This window comes from Crinia signifera, chromosome 6 (genome assembly GCF_055691185.1).
Source record: "Crinia signifera chromosome 6, ASM5569118v1, whole genome shotgun sequence".
Classification (NCBI taxonomy): Eukaryota; Metazoa; Chordata; class Amphibia; order Anura; family Myobatrachidae; genus Crinia; species Crinia signifera.
In genome coordinates, this window is record NC_139222.1 from 170212002 (window position 1) to 170238657 (window position 26656).

Here is a 26656-nt window from a genome sequence, read left to right on the forward strand (position 1 = left end):
TTTAACCTAAATACACATTGGCAGGTGTTTCATGCTCATTTCTAGAGGTTTCATGTTCATTGCCAGGGGTTACACACTTATTGCCAGTGGTTTTTTGCTTGTTACCAGCGGGTTACATGCTCAGAGTCAGGGAGTTACGTGCCCATTGCCAGGGCCCCAACATACTGTGTATATGTGTATATATATATGTATATGTATGTATGTATGTATGTATGTATGTATGTATGTGTATGTGTGTATATATATATATATATATATATATATATATATATATATATATATATATGTCTATTCAGAATATGTAACTTCCAGGTACCAATATACGCTACTCAGTAGGACGTCTTGCATCTATCCATCTCTCCAGTAGAATCTGTAGCATCTGTCTCTGCCAAGCAGACATTTTTGGAATGACATTTTCAGCAGATTCCATAAAACCAGACCCATTGGAATTCGCAGTGGCCATGCACCCCACAGAGCTAGCAACCCCAAGCCATCGCTTGGGCTGCAGTGCCATTGTTACACCACTGTTGTCCCATCACCTTAATATGGACTGTGTTATAGATTTGGATTCTTGAGAAACTCTACCTCGGTCTGAATTTTCTTACTTTTAGCAATCATATAATTAATTATAAAAGGGTTTTACATACTCAAATTTTTAAAGGTTTTTCATATGTTATAACAAAATAAATCGAACTGTCACAATTAATTTACAGGTATCTGAAAGTTAAAGAAGAAAGCATACACACATTACCTGGCTGATCAAAGTCTACAGAATTTCTGTAAGCACCTCAAGGCTCCACAATGGCTACATCTTCCATACGTCGTCAAGTAAAGAATATTGTCCATAACTACTCCGATGCTGAAGTCAAGGTACGAGAGGCTACCTCAAATGACCCATGGGGCCCATCCACTACCCTAATGGCTGAAATTTCACAAATGACATACAATGCAGAAACCCAGCCTGAGGTAATGGTGATGGTCTGGAGAAGACTAAATGACAGTGGCAAGAACTGGCGTCATGTCTACAAAGGTCTTACTCTTTTGGATTATTTAATCAAAAATGGATCCAATAAAGTGGTACAGGATTGTAATGAGAATGTCATTGCTGTGCAGACTCTGAAAGATTTTCAGTTTTTGGACCGCGATGGAAAAGACTATGGAATTAATGTGCGGGAGAAAGCAAAACAGATAGTTTCCCTGCTGAAAGATGAGGAACGGTTAAAGGAGGAGAGAGTCCAAGCTCAGGCCACACGAAGAAGGATGTCCCAAGTAACCTCAGCTATCGACAGCAGCCACAGACTGCGCTACAATGAAGGTGATTAGTAGTGGGTGGGGTTAATCATGCTGACATGAATTTCAGTACAATGACAACAATGCTGTGAAAGTGATTTCATTTATTTTTGTTGTGTCCCCACAGCTTCTGTCGACTCAACTCTTTCCCCAGATTTAGAACAAGTAAGACCTCAAAGTACAGGAGAGGAAGAGCTACAGCTGCAACTTGCTTTGGCTATGAGCAGAGAAGAAGCTGAGAAGGTACCATCAAAACCTTTTGACATTGTAGGGCACAGGTTTTCAAACTCGCTCCTCGGGACCCCACACAGTGCACCTAGAAATACATTTGTTTGCCCCTGCTGCAGAGATTGGAACTGCTCATACTTTTAATGGGATCCTTTGGTAGAGAAGCACATCTGCAGAAATATGGGTCTATGTAGTAAGCCTTGGAGAGAGATAAAGTAGACGAAGATAAAGTACCAACCATCCAAATCCTAACTATTATTTTTCAAACACAGTATGTAACATGATAGTTAGGAGCCGATTAGCTGGCGCTTTATCTCCTTCCACTTTATCTCAATTCAAAGCTTAGTACATAGACCCCATACTTTTACAAATAAATGAAACCTTGTGCATTGGCTTTTGAAGTACATTACCCACTGTTTTTTCCTGTGATATGTAATATTATAGGTTAAATATATTTCACATTAAACATATTTCACATGAACAGGTCACCTGTAATAAACTAAATGCATAGGGTTCTAAAAATATCAATAAAAAAATATATAACTATAGGGTGTATAGGGTGAGCCAAGGACTCTCGGCACCACAGAGGACATTGGTTAAAGCTGCAGCACATGCTCTTCCTACCCTACACAGCCCTGCCTCTGTCCCAGCAGGCAGTTTTTATTGTAGTTCCCAAGAAGCTAGCTGCATTCCATTTTTATTTTTACTGCAGTTTGATCAGCCAGCAGTACAGCTCATGGCAGCATTCCACCAACCACTCCACAAGGATCCTGTTATGGCTGCCAGTGCACTAATAACCAGAGGGATGTTTTTTTTCCTCTCCTCTGCCACACTTTGGCACACTACCTGATTTAGGCTGCCAGCCAAAGGCTCCGTCTCTCCTACACAGGGCCAGCTCTACCAGTCAACTTTAGACAGCTCAGAGCTGCCTATGGTGCTGCAATCTGAGGAGGGCGCCACTGGGTCTGCCTGTCATAATGATATCTGAGGAAGACATTCTTGTTGTATGTAATACAGGTGGTGGCTGTGAAACTTATACACTTTAATTTGAGGGGTTTTAAAGTGGGCATTGGTGGCAGTGTGTGGATGGGGGTTAGGGGCAGTAGGTTGAAGTTTTGTGCTGCTACTACTCAGGCATGCTAGGCAGCCAGCTACTCCAGACTGAGTTGCTACCCTAGGGTAACACTACTCCTGTCTACTCTATACCTTCCACCACCTGCTCCAAGGTAATCCAGATTCTTCTCTTAGCTCTTATTGATGGTATAGAGGAATTTATTTTCTCATATTTAAGCGTTGTTGTATACCTCTAGTCCTTAGTTCTATACTGTGCATTTGTGTACTGTAGACCATGTAGGTCACATGGGGCCAGATGTATCAAGCTTCAAAAAGTGATAAAGTCGAGAGTGATAAACAGCCAGCCAATCAGCTACTACCTGTCATTTTTCAAACCCAGCCTGTAACATGGCATGTAGGAGCTGATTGGCTGGCTGTTTATCACTCTCCATTTTATCACTTTTTGAAGCTTGATACATCTGACCCCATGTCCTTTGCTGATACCTTTATTATTTTCGGTACTCTTTATCTAGCACGGCGCCCACGATTTTGATCGTGGGCATCGCAGGTAAAAAAATCGCGGGCATTGAATGCACTAAAAATCGGGTGCGACGCGACCGACGCGATGCCCGCGATTTCCCATAGGGAACAATGTTAAATTTCTCAATTGACCCGATTTGACTGTTCAATGCCTCAATTGACACGATTTTTCCATAGGAAACAATGTTAAATGGCCCACAGAGGCCAAATAGCCACCCTGAAGTCTGAAATGGCCCCCACAATTGTTTACGCCACCCCACGATCAGCGTCAACCCGAAGCGCGGCGAGCGCAGCGAGCCCGCGAGGGGCGGCGGTACGCGTCCTACGACCTTTTCATACCCCCACTATCCACGTCGGCGTGGAGTTGAGAATAGAATAGTGTGTCAAGCGCAGTGAGCCACCGAGCTCGAAGCATGGCGAGGAGACGCGGATACCTTCACAGGTAAACGCGTCCCTTCGCGGGCTTCACAGGTATCCGCGTCCCCTGGCGGGGCTCGCTGCGTTTGCCACGCTTCGGGCTCGGTGGCTCGCTGCGCTCGCCACACTATTCTATTCTCAACTCCACGCCGACGTGGATAGTGGGGGTATGAAAAGGTCGTAGGACGCGTACCGCCGCCCCTCGCGGGCTCGCTGCGCTCGCCACGCTTCGGGTTCACGTTGATCGTGGGGTGGCGTTAACAATTGTGGGGGCCATTTCACACTTCAGGGTGCCTATTTGGCCTCTGTGGGCCATTTAACATTGTTTCCTATGGAAAAATCGTGTCAAATGAGGCATTGAACAGTAAAATCGGGTCAATTGAGAAATTTAACATTGTTCCCTATGGGAAATCGCAGGCATCGCGTCGGTCGCGTCGCACCCGATTTTTAAGTGCATTCAATGCCCGCGATGACCGCGATGGGTGCCGTGCTAGGTAAAGAGTACCTCATTTTCTACCGATTCGATACCTTCACATGTAGATATGCTACATTGGGCCTAGGGCATCAGCTCAGTACATAAGAGTTGTCTCTATAACTTGCAATGAGTTAAAACTATGAGGTAAATTTTCTAAGATGATAGTTCTATTAAAGTTGGGATGATGCCCGTAGCAACCAATCAGATCTATTATGTTCTAAAAGGTGCTAAATGAATAAGAAGTAGAGTCTGATTGGATGCCATCTTCAATAGAACTGCCATCTTAGTAAATGACACCTACGTTTTTTCCAAATTTAAAAATGTTGTTCTAAGCGAAGTCCCATAAAATTGAGTAAGAGTAATTTGCTCCTCTGTTGTTTAAAAACATGTATTTAACAGCCTATGGGCTAGATGCACTAAGCTTCAAAAGTAATAAAATGGAGAGTGATAAACCACCAGCCAATCAGCTCCTGTCTGACATTTTTCAAACACAGTCTGTGACATGTCAGGTAGGAGCTGATTGGCTGGTTTATCACTCTCCATTTCATCACTTTTATAGCTTAGTGCATCTGGAACTATGGCTGGCTTCCTTCTTATATAACTAATACACTGACACTGTAAAAAAGTTAGTACATAAATATTATATCCATACACGTGCTATGGAACATATTTGAATCTGAATTCTGGTGTGATTTCAGCTTGCTTATGTTGCATGCAATTAGTCAGATGATCATTAATCAAATACAAGTCTATGTAAAAACAATAGGTATTCATTCATATAGATAAATTACAATGCAAAAATCAAAGCTATTGTGTAAAGAATGAAGAATTAAAAAAGGCAGGTAATGTAAAAAAATGAATATTAAAATATCAAATAACAAAAAAAGCAATAAAGAGTTCTGCTGTACATTGTGGTAGAATACGATACCCTCTATAGGTGGTTGTTGTGATGTGTCATGTGTTAAAGCTGTACTTCACAACAAACTGAATTGCCTACCTCTATTATGGCATACCTATTCTGACATCTCCGATTGATGATGTCTGAGAAGTAGTAAATACATTAACAGATATGAATAGAGACTAATCTAACTGTGGCTGACTCCGTATTAGTACCAGCCTGACTGGCAGGTTTTATAAAGTGTGGGATCGAGACATTCAATGCATTACCATGCTTGTTTTTTTTTAAATTTGTTGTAGAAGTTCCAATATTTGACTAATCTTCGGAAAATCAGTGTAAGCCGCACTCACGTCCACCTCAAGTTGTCAGGGTGGTGCTCCCTTACAGTAACGGCAATCAGCTGTCCCACAAATATCCACAAATATGGTCTATTCCGACCAAATGTGGGCACTCGCCAATAAATATAAGAAAGTAAATAATTTGAGACATCAGTACCATTAGCAATTGTCTACATTGCGACCCCATCGGGTCATTATCAAGACTGCCCCAAAGAGGCATCAGCACAACATGCAGGCAGTAGGGGCTGACTTCGCCTCTCAGGTCCCCTTTATAAGACAGCACATTAATTGATTAATGCCCAGGAAAGGAAGGACCATATATGAGCAAGTGGCTACTCAAGGTATTAAGGACCAGAATTTATATATATATCATTTATATATATGTCTAGTGTCTGTTTGTCTCTGAAACACTGCCATGTGTTGGCAGCGGGTGAAACTACATCTCTTTCTCGCACATGCACAAACACAAAGACTACCCATAGTTAGCTATATACATACTTTTTTAAAATTTGTTTATTTTGAATGTTGTCATTGAAAATGTGACGTTTAAAAAGAAAAACCTTGACAATTATGAAATACTGTAATCAAATTCTAATTTAAGTACAATTGCCTAATACAGACAACACCCGGTGATGTCTTCCTATCATTGCACAAGTATAGTAACTCTGGATTTCATGGTGTGATTTATGTTATGTGGTAAATTCATGTTTTCGAATTTTTCTTAGTTGATAAGAAAAACTGTGTGACATATTGTGCCCCATGGCGCTCATGGGATACTGTTATCAGCATCTTTGCATGCAGTGTGGCACAGACATAGGCATCAGATCACTATACCTAACAGATATGCCATGACTCGCTATATGTACTCTTACTCACTAACAGAACAAGTGCTCACATATTTAGCATATCTAAGTTCATACTTACAAGTTAGCGCAGCCTGAGCACTGTGAGTACTGTATGCCCTAAAGCAGTACGTGTTTACACATTCATGACCCTGTATCTAAGAATTGCTCAACTACTATTATTACTTGGTATTTAGGAGAAAGTATAGAAAGAGTATTTAAAAACATATACACTTTTTGCTCAGTGTTGGCCAAGGCATGTGCCAAGTTCGCCTATATGTTACAGTTCTGGGAAAAGCTCCTTTTTTATCTCCTGGAAAAGGGATTTTATTATGAAAAATGAAAAGCAGACAGTATTGTAATTAAAATGCCTTGTGCGCACCATAGAAAGTGTGCAATTATACAATTGGTAAAACATGCTTCTGCTAGTGGGGGTGACTATGGGCCTGATACATATTTGTCACCCTTGTTTTGAAGACCTAATGGTTCCAAAGTCTGTGTTATCTGATGTAGTATTTTTGGACCCGGGTGTCCAGAACCTGCAGCCAGTCAGAGTACACTTCAGCTTATGCAGGCTGGGTGGAGCCTGTAATTATCGCGAATCATGACCAATGGTTGCAATGGTGATCTGAAGCTGTGTCCTAAGACACAGCACTCAGGGGTAGATTTATTAAACTCTGTGAAGTGATAAACTGTCTGGTTTTTATCACCAGCCAATCAGCTCCTACCTGTGAAGTTACAGGCTTGGTTTGAAAAATTACAAGTAGGAGCTGATTGGCCGGTGATAAAAAACAGACAGTTTATCACTTCACTGAGCTTAATAAATCTACCCCTCAGATCCTTATTAATGCTAACAGAAAGCATCTAACTCCTACAGATGCACATAATTACACAGCTGCTTCCTCGCAGATGTACAATTCCATATAAACAGGTAAATCATTGTTGCAAGCAGGGCCGCCAACAGGGGGGGGACAGTGGGTACTTCAGTCCCAGGCCCCGAGTGCTGAGGGGGCCCTGCCGCCAACAGAGTTAAACTGCCGACCAACACCAGTGACACGCGACCATTTCCTTGCTGCATAATGAAGCAGCCAGGCAGGCTAGCTTTGATCTCCTGCTAAACTGCAAGTAAAATGTAGACAAAGATGAAGTGGCGCTTGGAAAGTTCACAATAAAAATATTTTATTAACACTAAAAAATTTATATGAAAATAATGATAACCAAGAAAATAATGATAATAATAGTTTTAATAAAAACAGGAGTGAGTTGGGAGCAATGGCAATCAGTAGGATATAAGCCACCTTTGGTAACCAAAAGTACCAAATATTTGTGGTATGGTAGAGAAAGTTAACTTCAAAAGGGTAGTAGTTACCACACAACTGCTGGAGGCTTGTAATCCGCATAGAATGGCATGTGCAGCTGGTATTCTCACTAGGTATGGTGTGAGTGCCAAAGCAAGGGCACGATTGTAATCCAGAATTGAAGTGGGTAGGCTGGCTGGTTCGGGTGAGGCAATAGGCAAGGTTGGAAGTGCTGAGGTCCTGTTCACTGTCTCCTGGCTCCTTGCTGACATGTTTCGCTGTCTGGGGTATACAAGGACCGTCGGTTGCAGGCCTCCTCCTGCAAGTGCAGAGTAACATCCCCCTTCACAGCAGAATGCAGGGGGGAAGGAGCCAGGAGACATGGGACAGGACCTTAGCACTTCCAACCCTGACTTTTGCCTCACCCAAACCAGCCAGCCTACCAACTTCAATTCTGGATTACAATCGTGCCCTTGCTTTGGCACTCACATCGCACCTAGTGAGGATACCAGCTGCTCAATGCCATCCTATGCAGATTACAAGCCTCCAGCAGTTGTGTGGTAACTATTATCCTTTTAAAGCTAACTTTCTCTACCATACAGTACCACAAATATTTGGTACTATTGGTTCCCAAAGGTGGCAAATAAGGAGCTGGAATTACCACCATTCATGACCATTGGTCCAGTCCACTGCATATCCTATTGATTACCATTGCTACCATCCCACACCTGTTTTTATTAATACTATTATTATCATTATTTTTATGATTATCATTATTTTTATATTAATTGTCTAGTGTGTTAATAAAATATTTTCCAAGCGCCACTACATCTTTGTCTACATTTATCCTTTTTGTGGGACTTGACTCCCCCACGTCTAAGTGGCTGCTTTTGGCTACACGCCTCTGGCAGTGCCGGCGAACACTACCTAGGTAGCATTTCTTGCAGTGTTGCAAGTCACTAAGCAAACGTCAAAATGCTTAGCTTCTGCATACACAAGAGTCTGACGTGTACACATAAGACAAATTAAAATGTCATCATTTCCATTAAACATTATAACTGATTTTTAGATTATTATTATTATTTAATCCCTTCACCTAAACATAGATTTTCAGTCTTTTTATTTAAATCCCATTTGCATTTAAAGAACGTAAGTAATTGGACCACCTTTGCCTCGATAGTAGGACAAGTAGGGCTGCTGGATCTTAAACAACAAGGATACTACATCTGTCCCTTTGTTCTAAACTTATTTGGGCATTTTTATACTACAAGTGATAAAGTGGATAGTGATAAACTACCAATTAAGCTCCTAATTAGCCTGCGGCATGACAGCCAATCAGCTCCTAACTATCTTGCTACAGGCTGCTTTTGAAAAATAACAGGAGCTGATTGGCTGGCTGTTTATTACTTGCCACTTTATAACCTTTTGAAGCTTTTTGCATTTGGCCCCGTATACTATTACTAAGTTTTTCTTTAGCAAAACAAATAAAGTAGGACTCATTTGTATATATATTTCATTACAGAAAATAGTCCCTTCTGCACCTGATGAAAAAGAAGACTTACAATTGCAAGCAGCATTGAATCAGAGTAAAGAGGAATATGAAAAGGTACTGTATTTCCCTTACATAACAAATGAGTGGTTTTTAACTGGATGTTTTAATAACACACCATTATTTAGTGTTCTGTATGACACCATTATTTAGGGGTCTATTTATCACCATACACATGAGGATTATCACATACAGGGACAGAGCATGCAAAAAGCTCTGTCCTGGCGATGGGTCTCTGCAGCACTATCAGGGTATTGTACAGTAAACCATACCCCAATCCTGTGCTGTGCATTTACTGCCATTGTCGATACCATTGCTAGAACCTCCACCCCCACCATGTTGCAATGCTCCCCCACGCTCTGTGACAACCCTACCAACGCTGATTATACTCACAACCTGATAATCAACTACTGCAGTTGTTGTGTCACTTTACTGCACAAGTGGGTCACAGAACAAGAGCAGAACAGAACAAGAGCAACAGAGAGCCCCAATGACCGGTAGCCCTCACCTGAGCAGCGATTACAGGACCCTGCGAATTACATTTACATTTTTTTACACAGTGATCACTTCATCAAAAATTGCTCCAAAAGCCCTTTAATCATACCTCCCACCTTTAAAAAGATGAGCAGCAGGACTCTATCTGCGGCAAAGCGTCACATCCCTGGTAAGGGGTGTGTGTCTTAGTTGAAAGGGGGTGTGGCATCTTTATGGGGGCATGGCCAGTGATCTGAGTGCTGCAGGGCATGCCACCCTGTCCCTCTGCTTCCATGAATGGATGTAAACTCATTGGTTGTAAAACTGATTTTTTTCCATTTAGGAGAAACAGATGCATCAAGGTGAGATATCACTAATTGCAAAGGCTCTAATGGATACAAATTTGTCGGAGGACTATGATGAGCAGAGAGAAGAGAAGGAGGTAAATATATACCTGCTGGAGGCTCCTTAGATTAGTCATATCATCAGTTGTGATTGCAGGAATATAATACTGGACAAGGTAGCATTATGTTTCATGTCCCCAATGGGTGTGGATTAGAATAGGTTTAATATACTGAATAGTGGCAGCCTAGATCATTTCTCTCCTGCTTTGTTCACATGTGACACATGGTACTGGCAGGTGACTAATTGAAATTCCAGTTTTGACTATACTGTATAGCAAGGGTTTCAAGCTTACACATGCTTATGCAATGCGCTGTCTGTAATAATAATTATTATTATTAGGCTGACATAGCATTAGAGTTGATAGATTGAAACTTGTTTCTTTGTATTTTAAAAACATATAAAATAACAATGTCCTAAATGTGGTCCTTTGTGGTGCATTTTATTCCTGTATCTCTGTTACTGTTATACAGTCCATAATCCCAACTTTTAGAATCTTGTTGCAACTTGTGAAAGTCTTCATGGGGCCTACACATGGGGCAATCTCAGCCCCATTTGTAAACTATCTGAATAGATCACTTAGAAATAAAGCGCGTATCGCTCCGTCTGTATGGCCCTGCAGCGACGGCTATGCGCGGTCCCATGCGTCGCTATCACCTGACTAGATTTATACTGCATGCAGTATAAATCTAGTCATAGCCCGCCAGTGTTCTCCCTATTAACCCCTTCCCAACATTTGACGTACATTTACGTCATGGCCGGGATGTACTTCTATAGACGCGGTGACAGAGGGACGATGGCTGCTGTCCCTGACAGCAGACATCTTCCCTCGTAGCCCAGGGGGGGCAGCGATGCCCCCCCCCATCGGCGATCGCTGCGATTGGCTGTTCAAATGTGAACAGCCAATTGCAGCGTTTTCTGTGTTCTGTGTATAATTTTGTCTCTGCTGCCCCCTAGTGGCCAAAAAAATTAAAAGGAGGTTGAAATAATGATGGTAAAATAAAGTACACATATGGTCTTTGTTAGTTATTAACTATTTTGAGTGGTATGATTATTTGTCTCACAAGCAGAAAATTTAACATTTTGCAAATTGCAAAATGTTCAATTTTTTTACGACATTTTGGTATTTTTCACACAAAAAAACAGACTGTATCGACCAAAATTTACCACTAACTTAAAGTACAATGTGTCACGAGAAAACAATCTCAAAATCACTGGGATAAGTAAAAGCAATAAAAAGTTATCCCAACATAAAGTGATACATGTCAGATTTGAAAAAAAGGGCTCTGTCAGCAAGGCAAAAACAGGCTGCGGCGGTAAGGGGTTAAGAACACAGGCCGCGACAGATTGCTTGACACACTTCGCTGGTGCAGAGCTGTGTGCTGATCGACCTGTTCCCTCGCCACGCTTCGGGCACGGTGGCTCGCTGCGCTCGCCACACTATATAAAATCAACTCCATGCGTAGTTGGATAGTAGGAGTATGAAATAATGGGGTTCATTTAACATGGGAGCCCAGATAATACATAAGTACCCAGGCCCTTTATACAGTGTGTACTTGCAAGTCCACCCGATTGATTGTTTGATGAATTGGGTGGTCACATCATCCATCTGATGTGCTGCACATTAGTTGGGAAGATGCCATGGACAATGCAGATCTGTTACAATAAGCATGTAATTATATATTATGTAATTGCATGGCAGATCATGTATTTTATATGTCGATGTGATCAGGGCCGGCGCCACCACTAGGCAAATCTAGGCATTTGCCTAGGGCGCCGGCCACTGGAGGGCGGCATTTTGTGCCGCCCGGTTACCTGTCCTACGGCGCTGTGTATTTAAATCTGGCGGCGGAGGCAGCGGGGGTCCCTGCAGTCCATTAGAAATCACGAGCGCTATCCGCCGGGCTATGCGGAAGCGCTTCTAGTGTGAAAACTCTGGCAGCACGGCGCACGCTGATCTCAGCCAATCAGCGTGCTGCCAGTGTTTTCACACTAGAAGCGCTTCCGCATAGCCCGGCGGATAGCGCTCGTGATTTCTAATGGACTGCAGGGACCCCCGCTGCCTCCGCCGCCAGATTTAAATACACAGCGCCGCAGGACAGGCACCGGGGCGCCCCCATCCCGACTCGCCTGGGGCGCTCCGGTGCCTTGCACCGGCCCTGGATGTGATATATTATTATATCACTTAAGGCTCCCATACATTAGAGCAATATATTGCATACAATACCCCTCCAACTCTCCCGGGCGGCTGGACCGCATACAATACATCATAAGCGATCCTTGGCATACAATGTATCATGGCTGTGGGATCCAAAATACAGGAGACCCCTACTCCTTGTGTCACCTGTATTTTGGGAACCAGGGCCGGGTCAAGAGCCTGGTGCTGGATATAGAAATACAGTGGAACCCCCATTTTTCCCCTGTATTTCTGCAACCAGCACCAGCTTGGTATCCGGTCCCTAGGTCGACATACATTAGGTCAACACCATATGGTCAACAGTGAGTAGGTCGACACCTATGAATGGTCGACAGGGTCTAAAGGACGACACAAGCTTTAGGTCGACTATGGGAAGGTTGACAGTCCAAAAGGTGGACACAAGTTTTTAGCTTTTCTTTTAGCCGACATGTGCCGACAGGTGGTATTTCATGCCCTACCATCCACTAAGGAATGGCGGCAGAATAAAATAATGTGCCGAACGCAGCGAGGCACCAAGCCTGAAGCATGGCGAGCGGTGAACTTTTTTAGTGTCCATGTCAACTGTGTCGACATTCGTCCCTCTTAGTAAATTTCCCCCTATGAAGGGGAATTAGTATGAGAAAGATATTTTATGAACAGTGAGACTCTTGTGATTTCTTGAGCTCAGGACAAAATCATGATGATCTAGATAAAGATGTATATTCATAAATGGTGACAACATTTGATTACTACTGTTCATTCTTTAGACACACATATCGGAACTCATTGATATATTTGGCCCTTCTCAGTCTAATCCTTCAAACATCTGGGCTAGCCATGATGTCCGGTCTCTTCCACTGCCAAGTACAACAACCTCTTTGTTTCCAACTTCTGGACTAACAAGTAAGTGTCAACAGATTTTATGCTTAATTTTGAAGTCTTTACATTACTTAAAAAAATCATGGTACTAACACTCTTTGCCAGATGTACTAACCTTGAAAAGTAATAAAATAAAGAGTGAGAAACCACCAGCCAATCATCTGCTAATTATTTTGTCACAGGCTCTGTTTGAAAATGACAGGTAGGAGCTGATTGGATGGTGATTTATCACTCTCCATTTTATCACTTTTCAAGTCTTAGTACATCTCGCTCTTAGAAACATACCTGATGCCTGCTTAATGTTTCAATCCAAGAAGCAAACAAGTTGGTCACAATCTGATACATATTTGAATTTTGAAAATGGTACATTGCTTTGTATATGGCTTTTTCAAGCCACTTTTCTATCAAAAGACTGTTTTACAGAGAATTTTGGCAATTTACTACAGTATATAGACCCCTGCAGTGGCGGTTTTTACCTATGGGCTGCCGCCCCCCCAGGCAAAATCCGCCACTGTTCCCTGCTTAAGTGAACCCAGATGCAGTCTGTGAGACTGCACTGGCTTCACTGTGACTGGCGTTGACTTTGTATTGGAAGTCCGACCTGACAGTCACCCAAGGCAGTCCCATTGGGAGCAGTTCCCTCCATCCGGGACGCCTCTACGTGGGCTGCTGACCGGCTGCCCATAAAAAACGGGTTCCGCACATGCTCAGTACGAGGACGATACTGTGCATGTGCCTGACCCAGGACCCAGAATATGCCTTTGGGGGCTGCTGCAAAAGTAGCCCATAGAGGCTGGGGGCCGGCGCATGTGCAGTACCGAAGAACCTACTGCGTATGCGGGACCAGGATCGATGGCTGGGACAGAGATCCTGGGGCCATGATTGGTAGCGGCGGCGATGAGCACAGCGGCGGCAGAGGAGGGGGGGGGGGGGGCAGAGCCGGCCCTAGCCTAAATGACGCCCTAGGCAAGATTTTGGCTGGTGCCCCCTAGCACCGCCACTAGTTCTAAATCTAACCCTGGTCCCCTTTCCCAGTACCATTAACCCTCATCATAGCAGTCATCGTTTTGGTGCTCCTACCCGCAATATTTTAAATAGAAACAGCGCACACATTCGGTGCGCAGCCCAAACAGGGGTGTGTTCTTGCTGGGAAGGGGCATGGCCACACAATAGTACCCCCAATTCAAATTATGCCACACAGTAGTGCAACTTTATTCACATTATATCATGCGATGGTGTCCCTTATTCACGTTACATCACACAGTAGTACCACTTTACCTTATGTACATTACTCCTCACATTATTCACATTATACCCTTAGAAAAAAATCCTGAGAAAATATTGTATTTTAAGCACCTCCATGGCCACACTGCAATCCAGCACAAAGCAGTGTGTGCTGGGCAGAGGAGAAGAGCTGCAGCTGTCACTTAAGGGGAGGGGGCCCGGGGCCCCCACTGGGCCCTTCCATCAGACTTTGGCCTGGGTAATTTGTACCCCCTACCCCTTTCTCTCGGCACCCCTGATAAAACCACACAGTAATGCCCCTTACACATTATTAATGTCCTTATAACCATAATGCCCCTTACACATTATGCCAACCTTTATTAATGCCCTTCATACACATAATGACACACATAATGCCCCTTACACATATGTTGCACATTATTAATGCCCTTATACACATGACACACATAATGCCTGTTACACATATGTCGCACATTAATAATGCGTTTATACATGACACACATAATGCCCCTTACACAAATGCCAAACACTATTGCACAACCCACCCGGAGACAGCACTCGCACAGCCGCTAACACTGTGACCTCTGCCTCTGCTTGGATACAGATGTTTCCTCATACATCTTGACTCAATAGGCCATGCAGCTCCTGGCCAGTTCTGCCCATTGGGTGCCTTTTTTGCTGAAAATTCATCTTCTTTGCATTGTTATGACCAGCACACACAAGGAGCTTCCAATGATTAAAATTATATGCGGCATGCCTATATTCTGTGTGCGACTGTGGCTTTACCTGCATACGGAATGCTATGTTACAGTGATTTCCATGAATACACTATTTCATATGCAGATACAGCCTCACTCACACACATAATATAGGCATGCTGCATATCATTTTAATCAGCAGAAGCTGCTGATGCCCCTAGGCATTCCAAATGCCCTAGGCAATTGCCTAGTTTGCCTATGCCTAAGGCCGGCTCTGGGGGGGGGGGGGGGGGCACATCTCGGCAGCCCCCTCCTCCAAAGATGTAAGAGCCACTACTGGACCCCTGGCAATATAAGAAGGGGTACTGAATTTTGTATAAAAATGCGGTACTTGTTTCCTAGCACGGCCACACCGAATCAAGGAACCTTTGGCTCCCAGCTGTTTTTGAACTATACATTGCAGCATGCCCTGCAACAGTTTTACCATAGCCAAATAGCAAAACTGTAGCATGGCATGTGTAGTTCAACAACAGCAGAGAGCCAAAGATTCCCCATTCCTGGTTTAGGGAGTGACAGAGGAAGGGGGTAAGAACATACCTCCCAACTCTGCCATACCTGCAGGCGGGGCGCTGCTGCTGCGCGCTGGAGGCGCGTCGAAATTTTCGGGGGGGGGGGGTGGGTGGGCTCTGTGAGCCTCTAGTCATGCCCCCAGCCCCCTGGCTGCGGGAATAGACGCTCAGCAGCTGACAGGGGGACTCCCAACAGCCCCCCCACACCGCGGGACACTGCCGCCCGCGGGTGGGACAGCGGGACAGGCCCTGACAATCGGGACTGTCCCGATAAAATCGGGACTGTTGGGAGGTATTGGTAAGAACCACGAATTAGTGGAGGGAGTGGGGGCTGTAAGAAACAGATATAGGCAGGGAACATCTGAGTCTCACATGAGCATGTAGTCACAGAGACACATGTGGGTGAGTTGGGCACACATATGGGCAATAGAAATCTTACTCACACACATGAACAGGATGTGGGCAGACACATATGGACAGAGATACATATGAGAAGTGGGGATGAAGGCACGAAGATGAGAAGAACATGTAGAGAAAAATGAAATAAGATGACGATAACCGTGCATAAAGGCCAGTGGAAATCAGTGGAGGTGGGTGAAATTACCCTGATCAGGGCCTGGACCTGCTGCTGAGGGACAAGGTGGGATCCCTTTGCAGCAGGTGGCGTGGCTGTACGGAACTGCACACCATGCCAGGTTCATGTTTGTACTCAAAGTACAGAAAACAAATCAAGCAATTGGGCAAAACCATGCTAAAGTGCACGTGGGACAATTGTGAAATGTCCAGAGATTTCGGGTGGATGGGGAGTGTTCGAACTGTAATCTACATGCAGTGTAAAAATGAAGAAGCAAACTAAAGCAGCCTATCATTTGTGGGCTTTATGCAAAAGCAGCCAGTATTTACCCTACACAGGAAATATAAATAGAATAGAATAGAATTCCTTTATTCGTCTCACAATAGAGAAATGCACATGTTACAGCAAAGTTCATAGTGGAGATAAGCAATACAATTACATAACAACACACATAATAAAAAATAATCAAGAAAAAGTACAGAACCATGGTAAATAAGTAAGAGGTATGCAAAGTATATATTGCCCATGATTTGGCATAACATAAAAGTAAGATGCATGTCGGAATCTACTGGCGACCATGATGGTTACACAGTCTAACCGCAGCAGGAAGGAAAGACCTGCGGTATTTCTCCGCGAGACATTGAGGGTGAAGCAACCTATCACTAAGGGATCTTCCTAATTCCGACAAAATGTCCTGAAGTGGGTTGGACGTATTGTCCAGCAGGGAAGCCAATCATTCTCCATGTTGCCATGCGTTTGCTCCCATTGCAGGGGGTGGGACCACAATTCCCCAGTTTGACCACACCTCCCTTGGTACCCAGTCCCAGTTGATTTTTTAATGCCAGATTGGGATCAATGGCACTAAGAGGCGACCCCCCCCCCCCATCTGTCTGACTCAGAGCCCATGTCAAAGCTGCTTTCCAATGGTAAATAGCTCCCAAAAAGCCTTTCAAATTGCTGTATATTGCTGTCAAATTTTAGTAAATAGGCCTCACAATTACATAAATAAGCACTTTTTTTAAGTAAGAAAAATATATTTTAATATATGTAAAAAACGCTACTGGTATGCATTTCTTGCGGGTGATGTTTCTTAAAAGGAAATCCACAAAAAACATTTGGATAGGGTTTGAAACATATACATTTTGCAACTGACTTGCTTAGAAAATAAAATGCATAACTTGTATTAAATATCTTGTTATAACATTGCACTGGAAGTAAACACATTTAAAGACCCTATGAAAAGAGATATTGCTTACGACATGTGAAGTGTTAGAGTTGTATTTTAAACTGACCTAAATCGTTTAAATGCTGTACTAGCAGTTGTTCCGCCGTTGGTCTGGTTCTGTAGTATGAAACGTGTTATATAAGATTACGTGTAAGATATTAAGTCGACTGTAACTGTCATTACTACTAGTAGAGCAAGTTAAGCATTAATAAAATTATTTGGGTTGCAGGACAGATCTCCTAAAAATATTGCTATATTTAAATTCTGAATTTTCAGATCACATGCAGATGAGATAATTTAAGCCAAATATCACTATTCACATACTGTAAAATAGTTACACACTACAAACAACTCCAGACCATTAAACACCAAAATGAGAATTTACAGATATTGAGCAGAAAAGGTAAAATACATTCAGTATTACCCTGACATTTTGCTGCTTATTAGGGAAAGGTAGATGCTAGATCCATATTATGGCCCATATTCTGGTTGACCGGCAATGCTGCGAATACAGCCTTGTGAGACCACCAGTCATCACCCGCACAGACGACCCCCCCTCACTTGGTGCAACTACCTGCAGGCATGCGACTGGATGATTTGCATAATCATCCATTCGCAGCCCTCTACGGGAAGCGTCAGCTGCCCACCCCCCCACCCGTGTCATCGTAGAATTACCATGAGAACGCCCATCGTTCCCCAGGCCGCAACCCCATGCCACCTGCCCACAATGTTGTATGTGAGCGTCTGACGAATAATCTATTTGCCGTGGCCGCTCCCACACAGCAGCTATACATGCATATAACTGACTATGCGCATACACAGTCGCAAAACATTGCTCCCCTGCACGAACACGCAGGGGGGCACGTGAACCTGAATAAGGCCCTATACGAACTTAAAAGGCCAGGTCATTACTAAATATTTAGAAAAATATGTAACTTTACCAAATAAATAGTACAACTAGATCTTGGTGACTAAATCCATAGTTTGCTATGTATTTGACATATTTTATTTATACGAGTTAAATATGTTAAAACCAAAAAATATTAGTCAAAGAAAACCTTTCAGCTCAGCAGTCTGGTTCTACTGCTGCATGCAATGGCTTATGGTGATCATTGACCTTGTATACCTGTATGTCTAAACTGAAGTATATAGGAAGTGGAGTATAACCTCATTTCCCATGTGTGCTTGAGATCTAGTTTTGTCCTTATTGCTCGTATTTATGTGGTTTTAGCTTAAATCCTCAGTTCTGTTTTGGTTACTGTCAAATGGGCATTTTCATAGACATTTTAGATATTAAGGGAGGTATTCAATCCTGGGTCACGACTGTCGATCTGTCCTGACAGCCGTGACCCTGGCCCATTTTCATTTTGCTCGACAGCATATCGCCAGGCGGGATTCAATGTCCCACCTACCGATTGGAGAAAATGGGGCCTGTCCACGTACACGGGCGTGGCTTGTCGAGATTCGACAGTAATCGCGACAATTTTACGGCCGTAATTGACAAAATGGGCCAGACAGCTTTCAAAGTTGGGCCAAAGTTGGGCCTGTACTGTTGATCTGCGTCTTCAATGATGTCGGGCAAGACAGCATTGAATAGGCATCCGCGGCTATTTCCCCCATCGGAAATAGCGGCTGGGATTGAATACTCCCCTAAAAATACAAATGCTTGGATATATTCTAGTTACTTCAGGCTTACAATTGCAAGGGTGTACTTATTATACAAGCTTGGAACTTGTTTGCCCAAAATTTGGGTCATTGCAAATGTAAAGGTCATTTATTACCATTTGCTAAGTGTGTAAATTGATAAAATCTTAGGGGTAAATTTTAATAAAGCTTCTAAAAATGAAAATAGTTGAGTTGCCCATAGCAACCAATCAGATTCTGTCTGTCATTTTCTAGGATTCAATCGAGAATTGATAGAATCTTATTGGTTGCTATGTTCTACGATGCATAACACAAGTTTGAAATATAATTCTACTCTCAATTCAGATCACTATACAAGTGTAAGCAGCTCAACCTTGCCCTGGCAGCCAGTTCCTAATGTCACTCAGCTAAGAGCGGACCACACAAGCCAAAGTATCATTTTCAGCTGTGAAGAACCAACTAGCTGGCAGGAGCACCCAGTTGTAATGAAGCCTACATCTGACCCTTGGGGAGACAACAGCAATGGTGAGTCTAATAACACATTTAAAAAATGTACAGCACTATAAATGGAGGTATTCTATGCAGTGGCGTAAGTTTGTCCCAGTTGCCCGGAGGCAAGATAAATATTGCCCCCCCCCCCCCCCACACACACACACACACACAGCACCTTATATAAATATATATATGTGTAAGTATGTATGTATGTATGTTATGTTTAAAATAGAGAGAGTATGATGTCTATGGTCCTACTAGGAGGGGAAGTCAGCCACAGAAGCGATATTGAAGGCTTTCAATTAACTAATTTAAATTTGCAGGGGAGGAGAGGTGCCCCCTTGGGAGCAGGAGCCCGGTGGCAAATTACTCCAATGTCTCCCAGAGTTACGCCTCTGATTCTATGATACGATTATTATTATGACTACAATATATTAAATTTTACTATATTTTCCAAGATATTTTCTGCTTAAGATAAGTATTGAAGGTTTTGAAAATAATTGAGTTCTCTAAAATGATTTGCCAGAAGTGCCAGATGGCCAGTCCGGCCCTGTCAAAGGGCCTACATTTATTTTGAACAACTAGGTGTGTATTTTTGTGCCTTTCTATAGTGAGTTATAAGGACTTTATGGCACCCTAACACTCCAAGGACACAGCTCTTCTAGATATGTCCATCTGTCGCATGAGCAGTCAGTGTAATCATAAATGGTCTGAATTGTGCCTAGCAGGATATACTATGCTCACACTTCTGTTATAATGCAACTTCCAAGTTATAAATAAATGGTGCATGTGTAATTGTGTACCCATGACAAGAAATACATTCATCCTGAGACAAAGAGCTTGTTTTATATTCTTCTTATAAATTGTGAAGATGTGCTCTTTCCTGTTTGTATTTTTCTACAAAATATTTGGAGCATGAAGCTTGCACTAATCCTGTTGGGATTAATAATCGTAGCAGCATATAGTATAAGAAAAATCATGAATTGCAAAGTTATTCATTTTAGTTCCTAGAACACTGCACTACTTTGGTTACATTGTAGCTAGTAGTAGTAGTGTATTTATAAGGCGCCACAAAGTGTCCGCAGCGCCGTACATAGTAAACAAAAAACAAATGACAAGGTAACGTACAGGGTGTGTAGATAAAATACAACATAAATAGGGGTATAGCTGGTAGAACTAAAATCAGCATCAGTTCTGAAGTAGGTGTCGAGGTAAATGTTGGATACTTAAGGACTGATTCAGAGTGTGTATGTGCAAGTAAGCCTCAGAAGCAGCCTTTATGCTTGCATGAAATAAATGGGGATTTTGGTTATATTTAGAAATTGTTGCATCTGTTTGTAGGTTGCTTATAAACTTTTAAAAATATAGTCAATGGTGGCTGCAGCCTCTGCTGCAGCACTGAGCCCATAGTGTAGGGAGGGGGAGGTTTTGCACATATCATTTATACACATGGTGGCACCAAATGAATGTAAGCAGAATCCATACTTGCCTACCCTTCAGGAATGGCCAGGTGGCGTCCAAAAATTGTGCCCCCTCTCCCACCCCTCTCCTCACCGACCCTCTCAAATATATTCCGGAATTTGCAAGGGGGTGGGATTAAAATGACGGGAATCGTATAATTGTGCGTCCTTTTAGCCCTAAGACGTCTGGCTTTAAGACGTCAGCCTTGTCCCCAGACGTGCAGATTTAGGTATACTCTCTGGGCTTCTCCTGGAGAGGAAACGTTAAAGGTCGGCAAGTATGGCGGAATCAACACCATAGGTAGGATTTCATCAGTACACCTGTGTGGAATCTGTTGGTTTTAATATGCTTGGCAGTCTAGTGGCGGCGAGACCTATAAACTGCTGGGACAAACCACAGACCTCTATATTCCAAATAATTAATACCCCACCTCCCCCCACTGAGACTGAATACAGACCCTGAAATCTCCATGAAGCAGACAATCAAATAATTAGCATAATTCCCTGAATATCACGCATATTCTTACCCCTTACAGTGAAGCCTAGAAAGCCCCCAGAAATTGCTACACCCAGATAGTGCTCAATAGTCCCTTTAACAGATGGATACAGAGGAGTGCCTGCCTTAGATGAGAATTTGCAGCGTTGGGTACCCTGCTCTCTGAATCGGCAAAGGTTGTTTATGTATGTAGACAGGAGGGGGATGGGGCCACTATTCTGCACAGGACCACATCTAAAAAGAAATTTGCTGCCCGAAAAGCGGTCTCACAGGTGAAATGACTTACCGGTAATCTTCCCTGTGAGACCTATGACCAATCCGTCCCTGAATGTATGAGTTCCCAGCCCGCACATACTGTATATTACATTTATCATAACATGCAGCCCATAGGTAAAAGCCAACACTAATAACTGATGTACAGTATGTTTATGTGTGTATTTTAAAAAAATACATTATGCTGGCAATAAAAACTTTTTATTAATATTGTTGAATTGATAATGTTAGTTTATTACATTGTGCATTTACTATTATCTCTTTTTTTATATAATTAATGTTAATAATTTTCTAAATTTAGATTGAGCGCTTCCTACTTTATTTGTTTTTTTTTTATTAAATATACACTGTGACTTCCAACACAGATTCAGCCTGGTAGCACAGCTATCCTGCCTGGCATTCCTTCTGCTCTGCTTAGGTGGATGGGACTCCACAACAGGGACAGAGCAGGGAGGGATGGATGGATGGATGGATGGATAGGACGGAGCAACACATTACATCAATAAGTTTTAGCTCATTTTCACAGTAGGTTTGCTTTTATGTACATGTGAAATAGGTAACTTTTAAAATTGACATTTCTTTCTATATTTATTTTTCTTCTTTTTGCTGCCCTACAGTTCCTAAATGCCCTATTTCAAGCTAGGGGGTCAATCCAATTAGCTGCGATGTGCTGTTGCCACAACATTTTAGCAAGGGAACCCAATCTTGCACCCTTTGTGGCCTTTTTCATCCCAAATAGACACAAATGTGTTCACTGCCACATGGGGCAGTGAGCACTTTAGTGCGAATTCAGGCCGCTGTAAAGTATAGCCACTGCCGCGATTTCTCGCAGCCACAAGATCATTGCGGCCAATGGGATTGACCCCTAGCTTCAAAAAAATAGCTATTTGGAGCTGTTGGTACTTTACATTGTGATTTTCTTTCAACAGCTGGCACAGATTTGAGATCGCCTTCAGCCATCACAGCAGAAAACTCTTTCGGTAAGCATTTTGTGCCTGTTGCACAGTGTATGACACACATTATGTTTTGGACTTAGACCAGTGCATCTTCTCTTACAGAGTTGGACCTCTTTGGAGACCTTGTACACCCTACAAAGCCAGCTAGTAATAGTCTTGACATAAAGGCTGAAGATCCCCTCCTTGATGCCAATGTCAAACCTCGCTGCAACACTCCAGAGTCCTTTCTGGAACCAGCTGCTCTGTCACTGATAAATCTAGACAGCCTTGTCGGTCATGGCGCTAACATCAAGAACAAAAACCCCTTCTTTTCTGGTAAGTGCTATATTAAACAATAATGAGTTTATAATTAAATTGCAATTTTCAGTGTATCAGCTCGAAGAGTGTTCGGTTTATGCTCCTTTATTACATTGGGACTGCTTCCGTACAGGATGCACTTGTGTGTGTTTGCAGCTGTTTTACATTGGTCAAAGCCAGGGGTGCCTACCCTCCTGGAATGGCTGTGAGGCTCCCCGAAAATCAGCCTCCCTGGCTGCAAGAAAAATTGGGCAGTATGAGTTACTGCAGGTAACTCCCCTAAATATATGCCATTTACACCCTGGGCTGTAACTAGCAATGTGCAAGTGGTGCAATCACACAGAGCGCAGGGCTGTTGCCGCCCCTGCATTTGGCTAGCAGGGTGCCATAGCCATTATCTCTGTTGCAGTGCCACTCTGAGTTTCCCATGGATGCTCCAGGCATGCATACTGCAGCCGTTACAGTACCCCAGAGGATTGTCCAGTCAGTACTGTTCTTCCTAATGACTGACAGCTCCTGCACCCTCAGCATGATAATTTTAGACACAAGACAAACATAAGGAGCTGAGGGTAGTTGCAACAACAACAAAAAAAAACAATAAACAAGAAACAATGAAATTAAACTGTTATAAACTAAGGACCTGATTCAAACCTGTTTGCCAGGCTGCATATGTTTGCAGCCTAGTGAACAGGTAAATGCGGCCCAGCCGAACACCCGCTTCCCCTCATCTCACAAACCCCCTCACTAGCATGCGAGGGGATGTGTACGGGAACACATCCCCAAGCATATGGGCGAAAAATCATTTGGTCGCTGGTCATCAAATTATTTTTCCTCGGTTCATATGAATACTCAGCCTGGACTGACTTTTCAGTTCAACAATGTCCTCCGAATTCGGGGAGGGAGCTGACGTCAGCTACCCATCCCGAACAGGCATCGCACGGACGCCCATAAAATGCTGGGCATTCCCCTGCTTCAGCCTGAGCTGTTCACTCCCAGAGTTTGCGCATGTGCAAACCCCGATCATCGAGGATGAATTTGGTCCGTAACGATTGGGTCTGAATCAGCCCCCAAGTTATGAGTGTGCTGTAACTTCAGTCTGGAAGCAGGGCTGCCATCAGGAATTTTGGGGCCCGGGACTCATTCTCAGTCCCCCCCCCCCCTCCTCACTTGATTTACCGTAACCCGGCTCCTGCTTCCCCATCTCCTCTTCCAGCTTTTTAATTGTCCGCCGGTGTCCTGGGTTGAATAAGTCTGCGCTCCGGGACCTGCTTTGTGCAGCGCACTAAGCGCAGCACAGTGGAGGGAATGGGGGGGGGGGCATTGCGGTGGGCAAAGTAAACTGCCCGGGCAAAATAATCTGCCCGAGCCCTTCCAGAGGGAGTACCGTAGCTGTAGGGAGTAGCTGTACTCACAGCATCCCGCTATTGATTCATACTTATGTTATTCCATTTATTTTGATATTCTATTTAAGGTTCTCTTGGTGAGTTAAGTTAAAGATGTGAAAAAAGATACTTTATAATATTGAGTATGTTTAGAAACTATTGCACTAGGGGTAGTTAAGGCCATGACCTTTATAGTAAGCCCTTTCAAATCTTTTAAATATTTTTATTTTCTTATTTTCCTCCTAGGCCTGAGGGCTCCATCACCTACCAACCCATTCCAATATGGAGATCAGAAACCCTCGATGAACCAGATGAGGGCTGTCTCTCCTGTGCCTCCATCTACAGGAGCACCACTGCCAATGCAGAATGCCTGTCTTTTGCCGACTAACTCAGGAGAAGCTGGAGTTAATACTCTGAGGACCATTTCACCAATACCCGGATTCTCAGTGCCCACCGCAACTCCGCTCCAGATGCAGTTTCCAAACTTCCCCCCTACTGTCAGCCTCTATCCCTCTTTGAATTTACCATATGCTCCAATGACATCCTTGAACCAACTTCCTGCCCCCTTACCTCAACCAATGCTGCCTAGCTCCAACTCTGCTCATGCTGCTAATAATCCTTTCCTCTGATTGGGTGGGGTAGGTTCTATTATCTTTTTCTGAGAGCATCTCGTATTGTAATGCAAATATCATTTCTTATTACAGACTGAAAGTAAATGCAATAAATCTGTGTAATTACAGCTTACAAATCATAAAATATATGTTTCAATAGAAACAAATTATTTTTCATGTTCAATATGTGACTTTAATTATTTCTAAAATTATGAGGTCGTTATGTGATATTATTTTTTAATGAGCAATATTTATGAATCTGGGTCATTGCTAAGTAGAAGAGAACATTTTAGAGAAATGAGATTTAGGGTAACAATACTTAGTTGTCAAATTACTATTATTACCGAGTTTATTAACATAATTGCTGAATCACAGCAACAATCATTCTACTGGATTCCGGAAGGTTTTGCAGATGTAGTTTGTCTAGGAGCTATATCCTTTCTGAGTATCTCCATCCTGTATTAAGATTTAAATGTACTCATAAAAGTTCTGCATAGGAAATATACAATATATTGACCTTGAGAAAAGGCTTTTGAATTACAGCAACCAACATAAGCAGCAACCGTATTATACCTGTTACAAGTTTACACCAGCTAATAGAAGCACTGAGAAGGGGCTCCTTATCAATGACCCGTAGGAGTTTATATAAACATCTCGTTTTCAAAGCTGTTGGTTGTTGGTGGTTATGTCAGAAAGACATAACCACATCTGAAATTATATATGAAGTCCAGTGTTTTGGACTTCATATATGTAGACTATTTACATACCATAAGGAGATCTATGGAATAGGACCCAAATATAAACACAAAATGCATTTATGTTTCATATACATCTTATACAGGATACATATATCTCAGTGGGGCGGTCATAAGACCAACCGCGGCAATGCCATACTAAGACAGGGGCTCTGTCCAGACACACTTACCCTCCTTTTGCACTAGTGCCTTAACCTAACTACCATACTCCGCCACCTAAACCTAACCCCCCACCTTGAAGCCTAACCATAAAACCACTGTGCCTAATCCTAACATCCCCTCCTTGCAGCCTAAACCTAGTCTCCCTCCCCCCTCCCTGCAGCCTATCCCTAAGCCACCACACAATTGTCTAAATTTAACCTCCCCCATCCCCTGCTGCATGCTACCACGCCCCGCATACTCACTGATCGTGATGCCAGCTGTCGTTATTCTGGTGTCCACATCCCAATCCTTTTCGAAGTTCTGGTGCCGGTGTTCTGACATCACTTGGGCTGCGGATGTCGGTGTATTGATCACTGGCATCCTGACCAATGGGATGCTAACAGCATCAACATTATACACATAGCTTGAATCAGAATCAGAATAAACTTTTTTGGCCATGTATACTTGCGTATACTAGGAATTTGGTTTGGATTGATGTGCAACAGCCAGTTAGGTACAGTTAAGCAGTGACAGTACAGATATACATAACATACAAGTGTGGGCTAGATGTCCCATGGGGGTGTTAGATGCAGGGAACATAAATTCGCTGGGCAGTAAAGTAACTAGGCAGCCATCAACGACGGTACAGTTCTCACACAGGAAACACATACCAGCCGAGCTGCACAGAGCCTAGTCGGCCATTAGCGGCGCCACTGGTCGTTGCAGCAGCCAGGTGGGTAACAATATAGGCAAAGACGGTACAGTTATCACACAGGGAACACATACCCGCCAAGCTGTACAGCGCCTAGGCAGCCATCAACGCCACCACAGGTCACCGCAACAGCCAAGGTGGGTAACAATATAGGCAAAGACTGTACAGTTATCACACAGGAAATACATACCCGCTGAGCTGCACAGCACCTAGGCAGCCATCAGCGGCGCCACTGGTCGTTGCAGCAGCCAGGTGGATAACAATATA

At 43.2% G+C, this 26656-nt stretch overlaps 1 protein-coding gene across 1 annotated transcript; it reads left to right on the plus strand.

Annotated features, from left to right (window-relative positions):
• Positions 1-724: 724 nt before the first annotated feature.
• Positions 725-24864, plus strand: EPN3 (epsin 3). Its single transcript, XM_083145522.1, has 9 exons — positions 725-1315; positions 1418-1533; positions 8902-8985; positions 9746-9844; positions 12748-12883; positions 19160-19339; positions 22465-22515; positions 22594-22806; positions 24417-24864. Exons 1-9 carry the CDS (start codon positions 802-804, stop codon positions 24797-24799), a joined length of 1776 nt encoding a protein of 591 aa, XP_083001648.1. The 5' UTR covers positions 725-801; the 3' UTR covers positions 24800-24864.
• The last annotated feature ends 1792 nt before the right edge of the window (positions 24865-26656 follow it).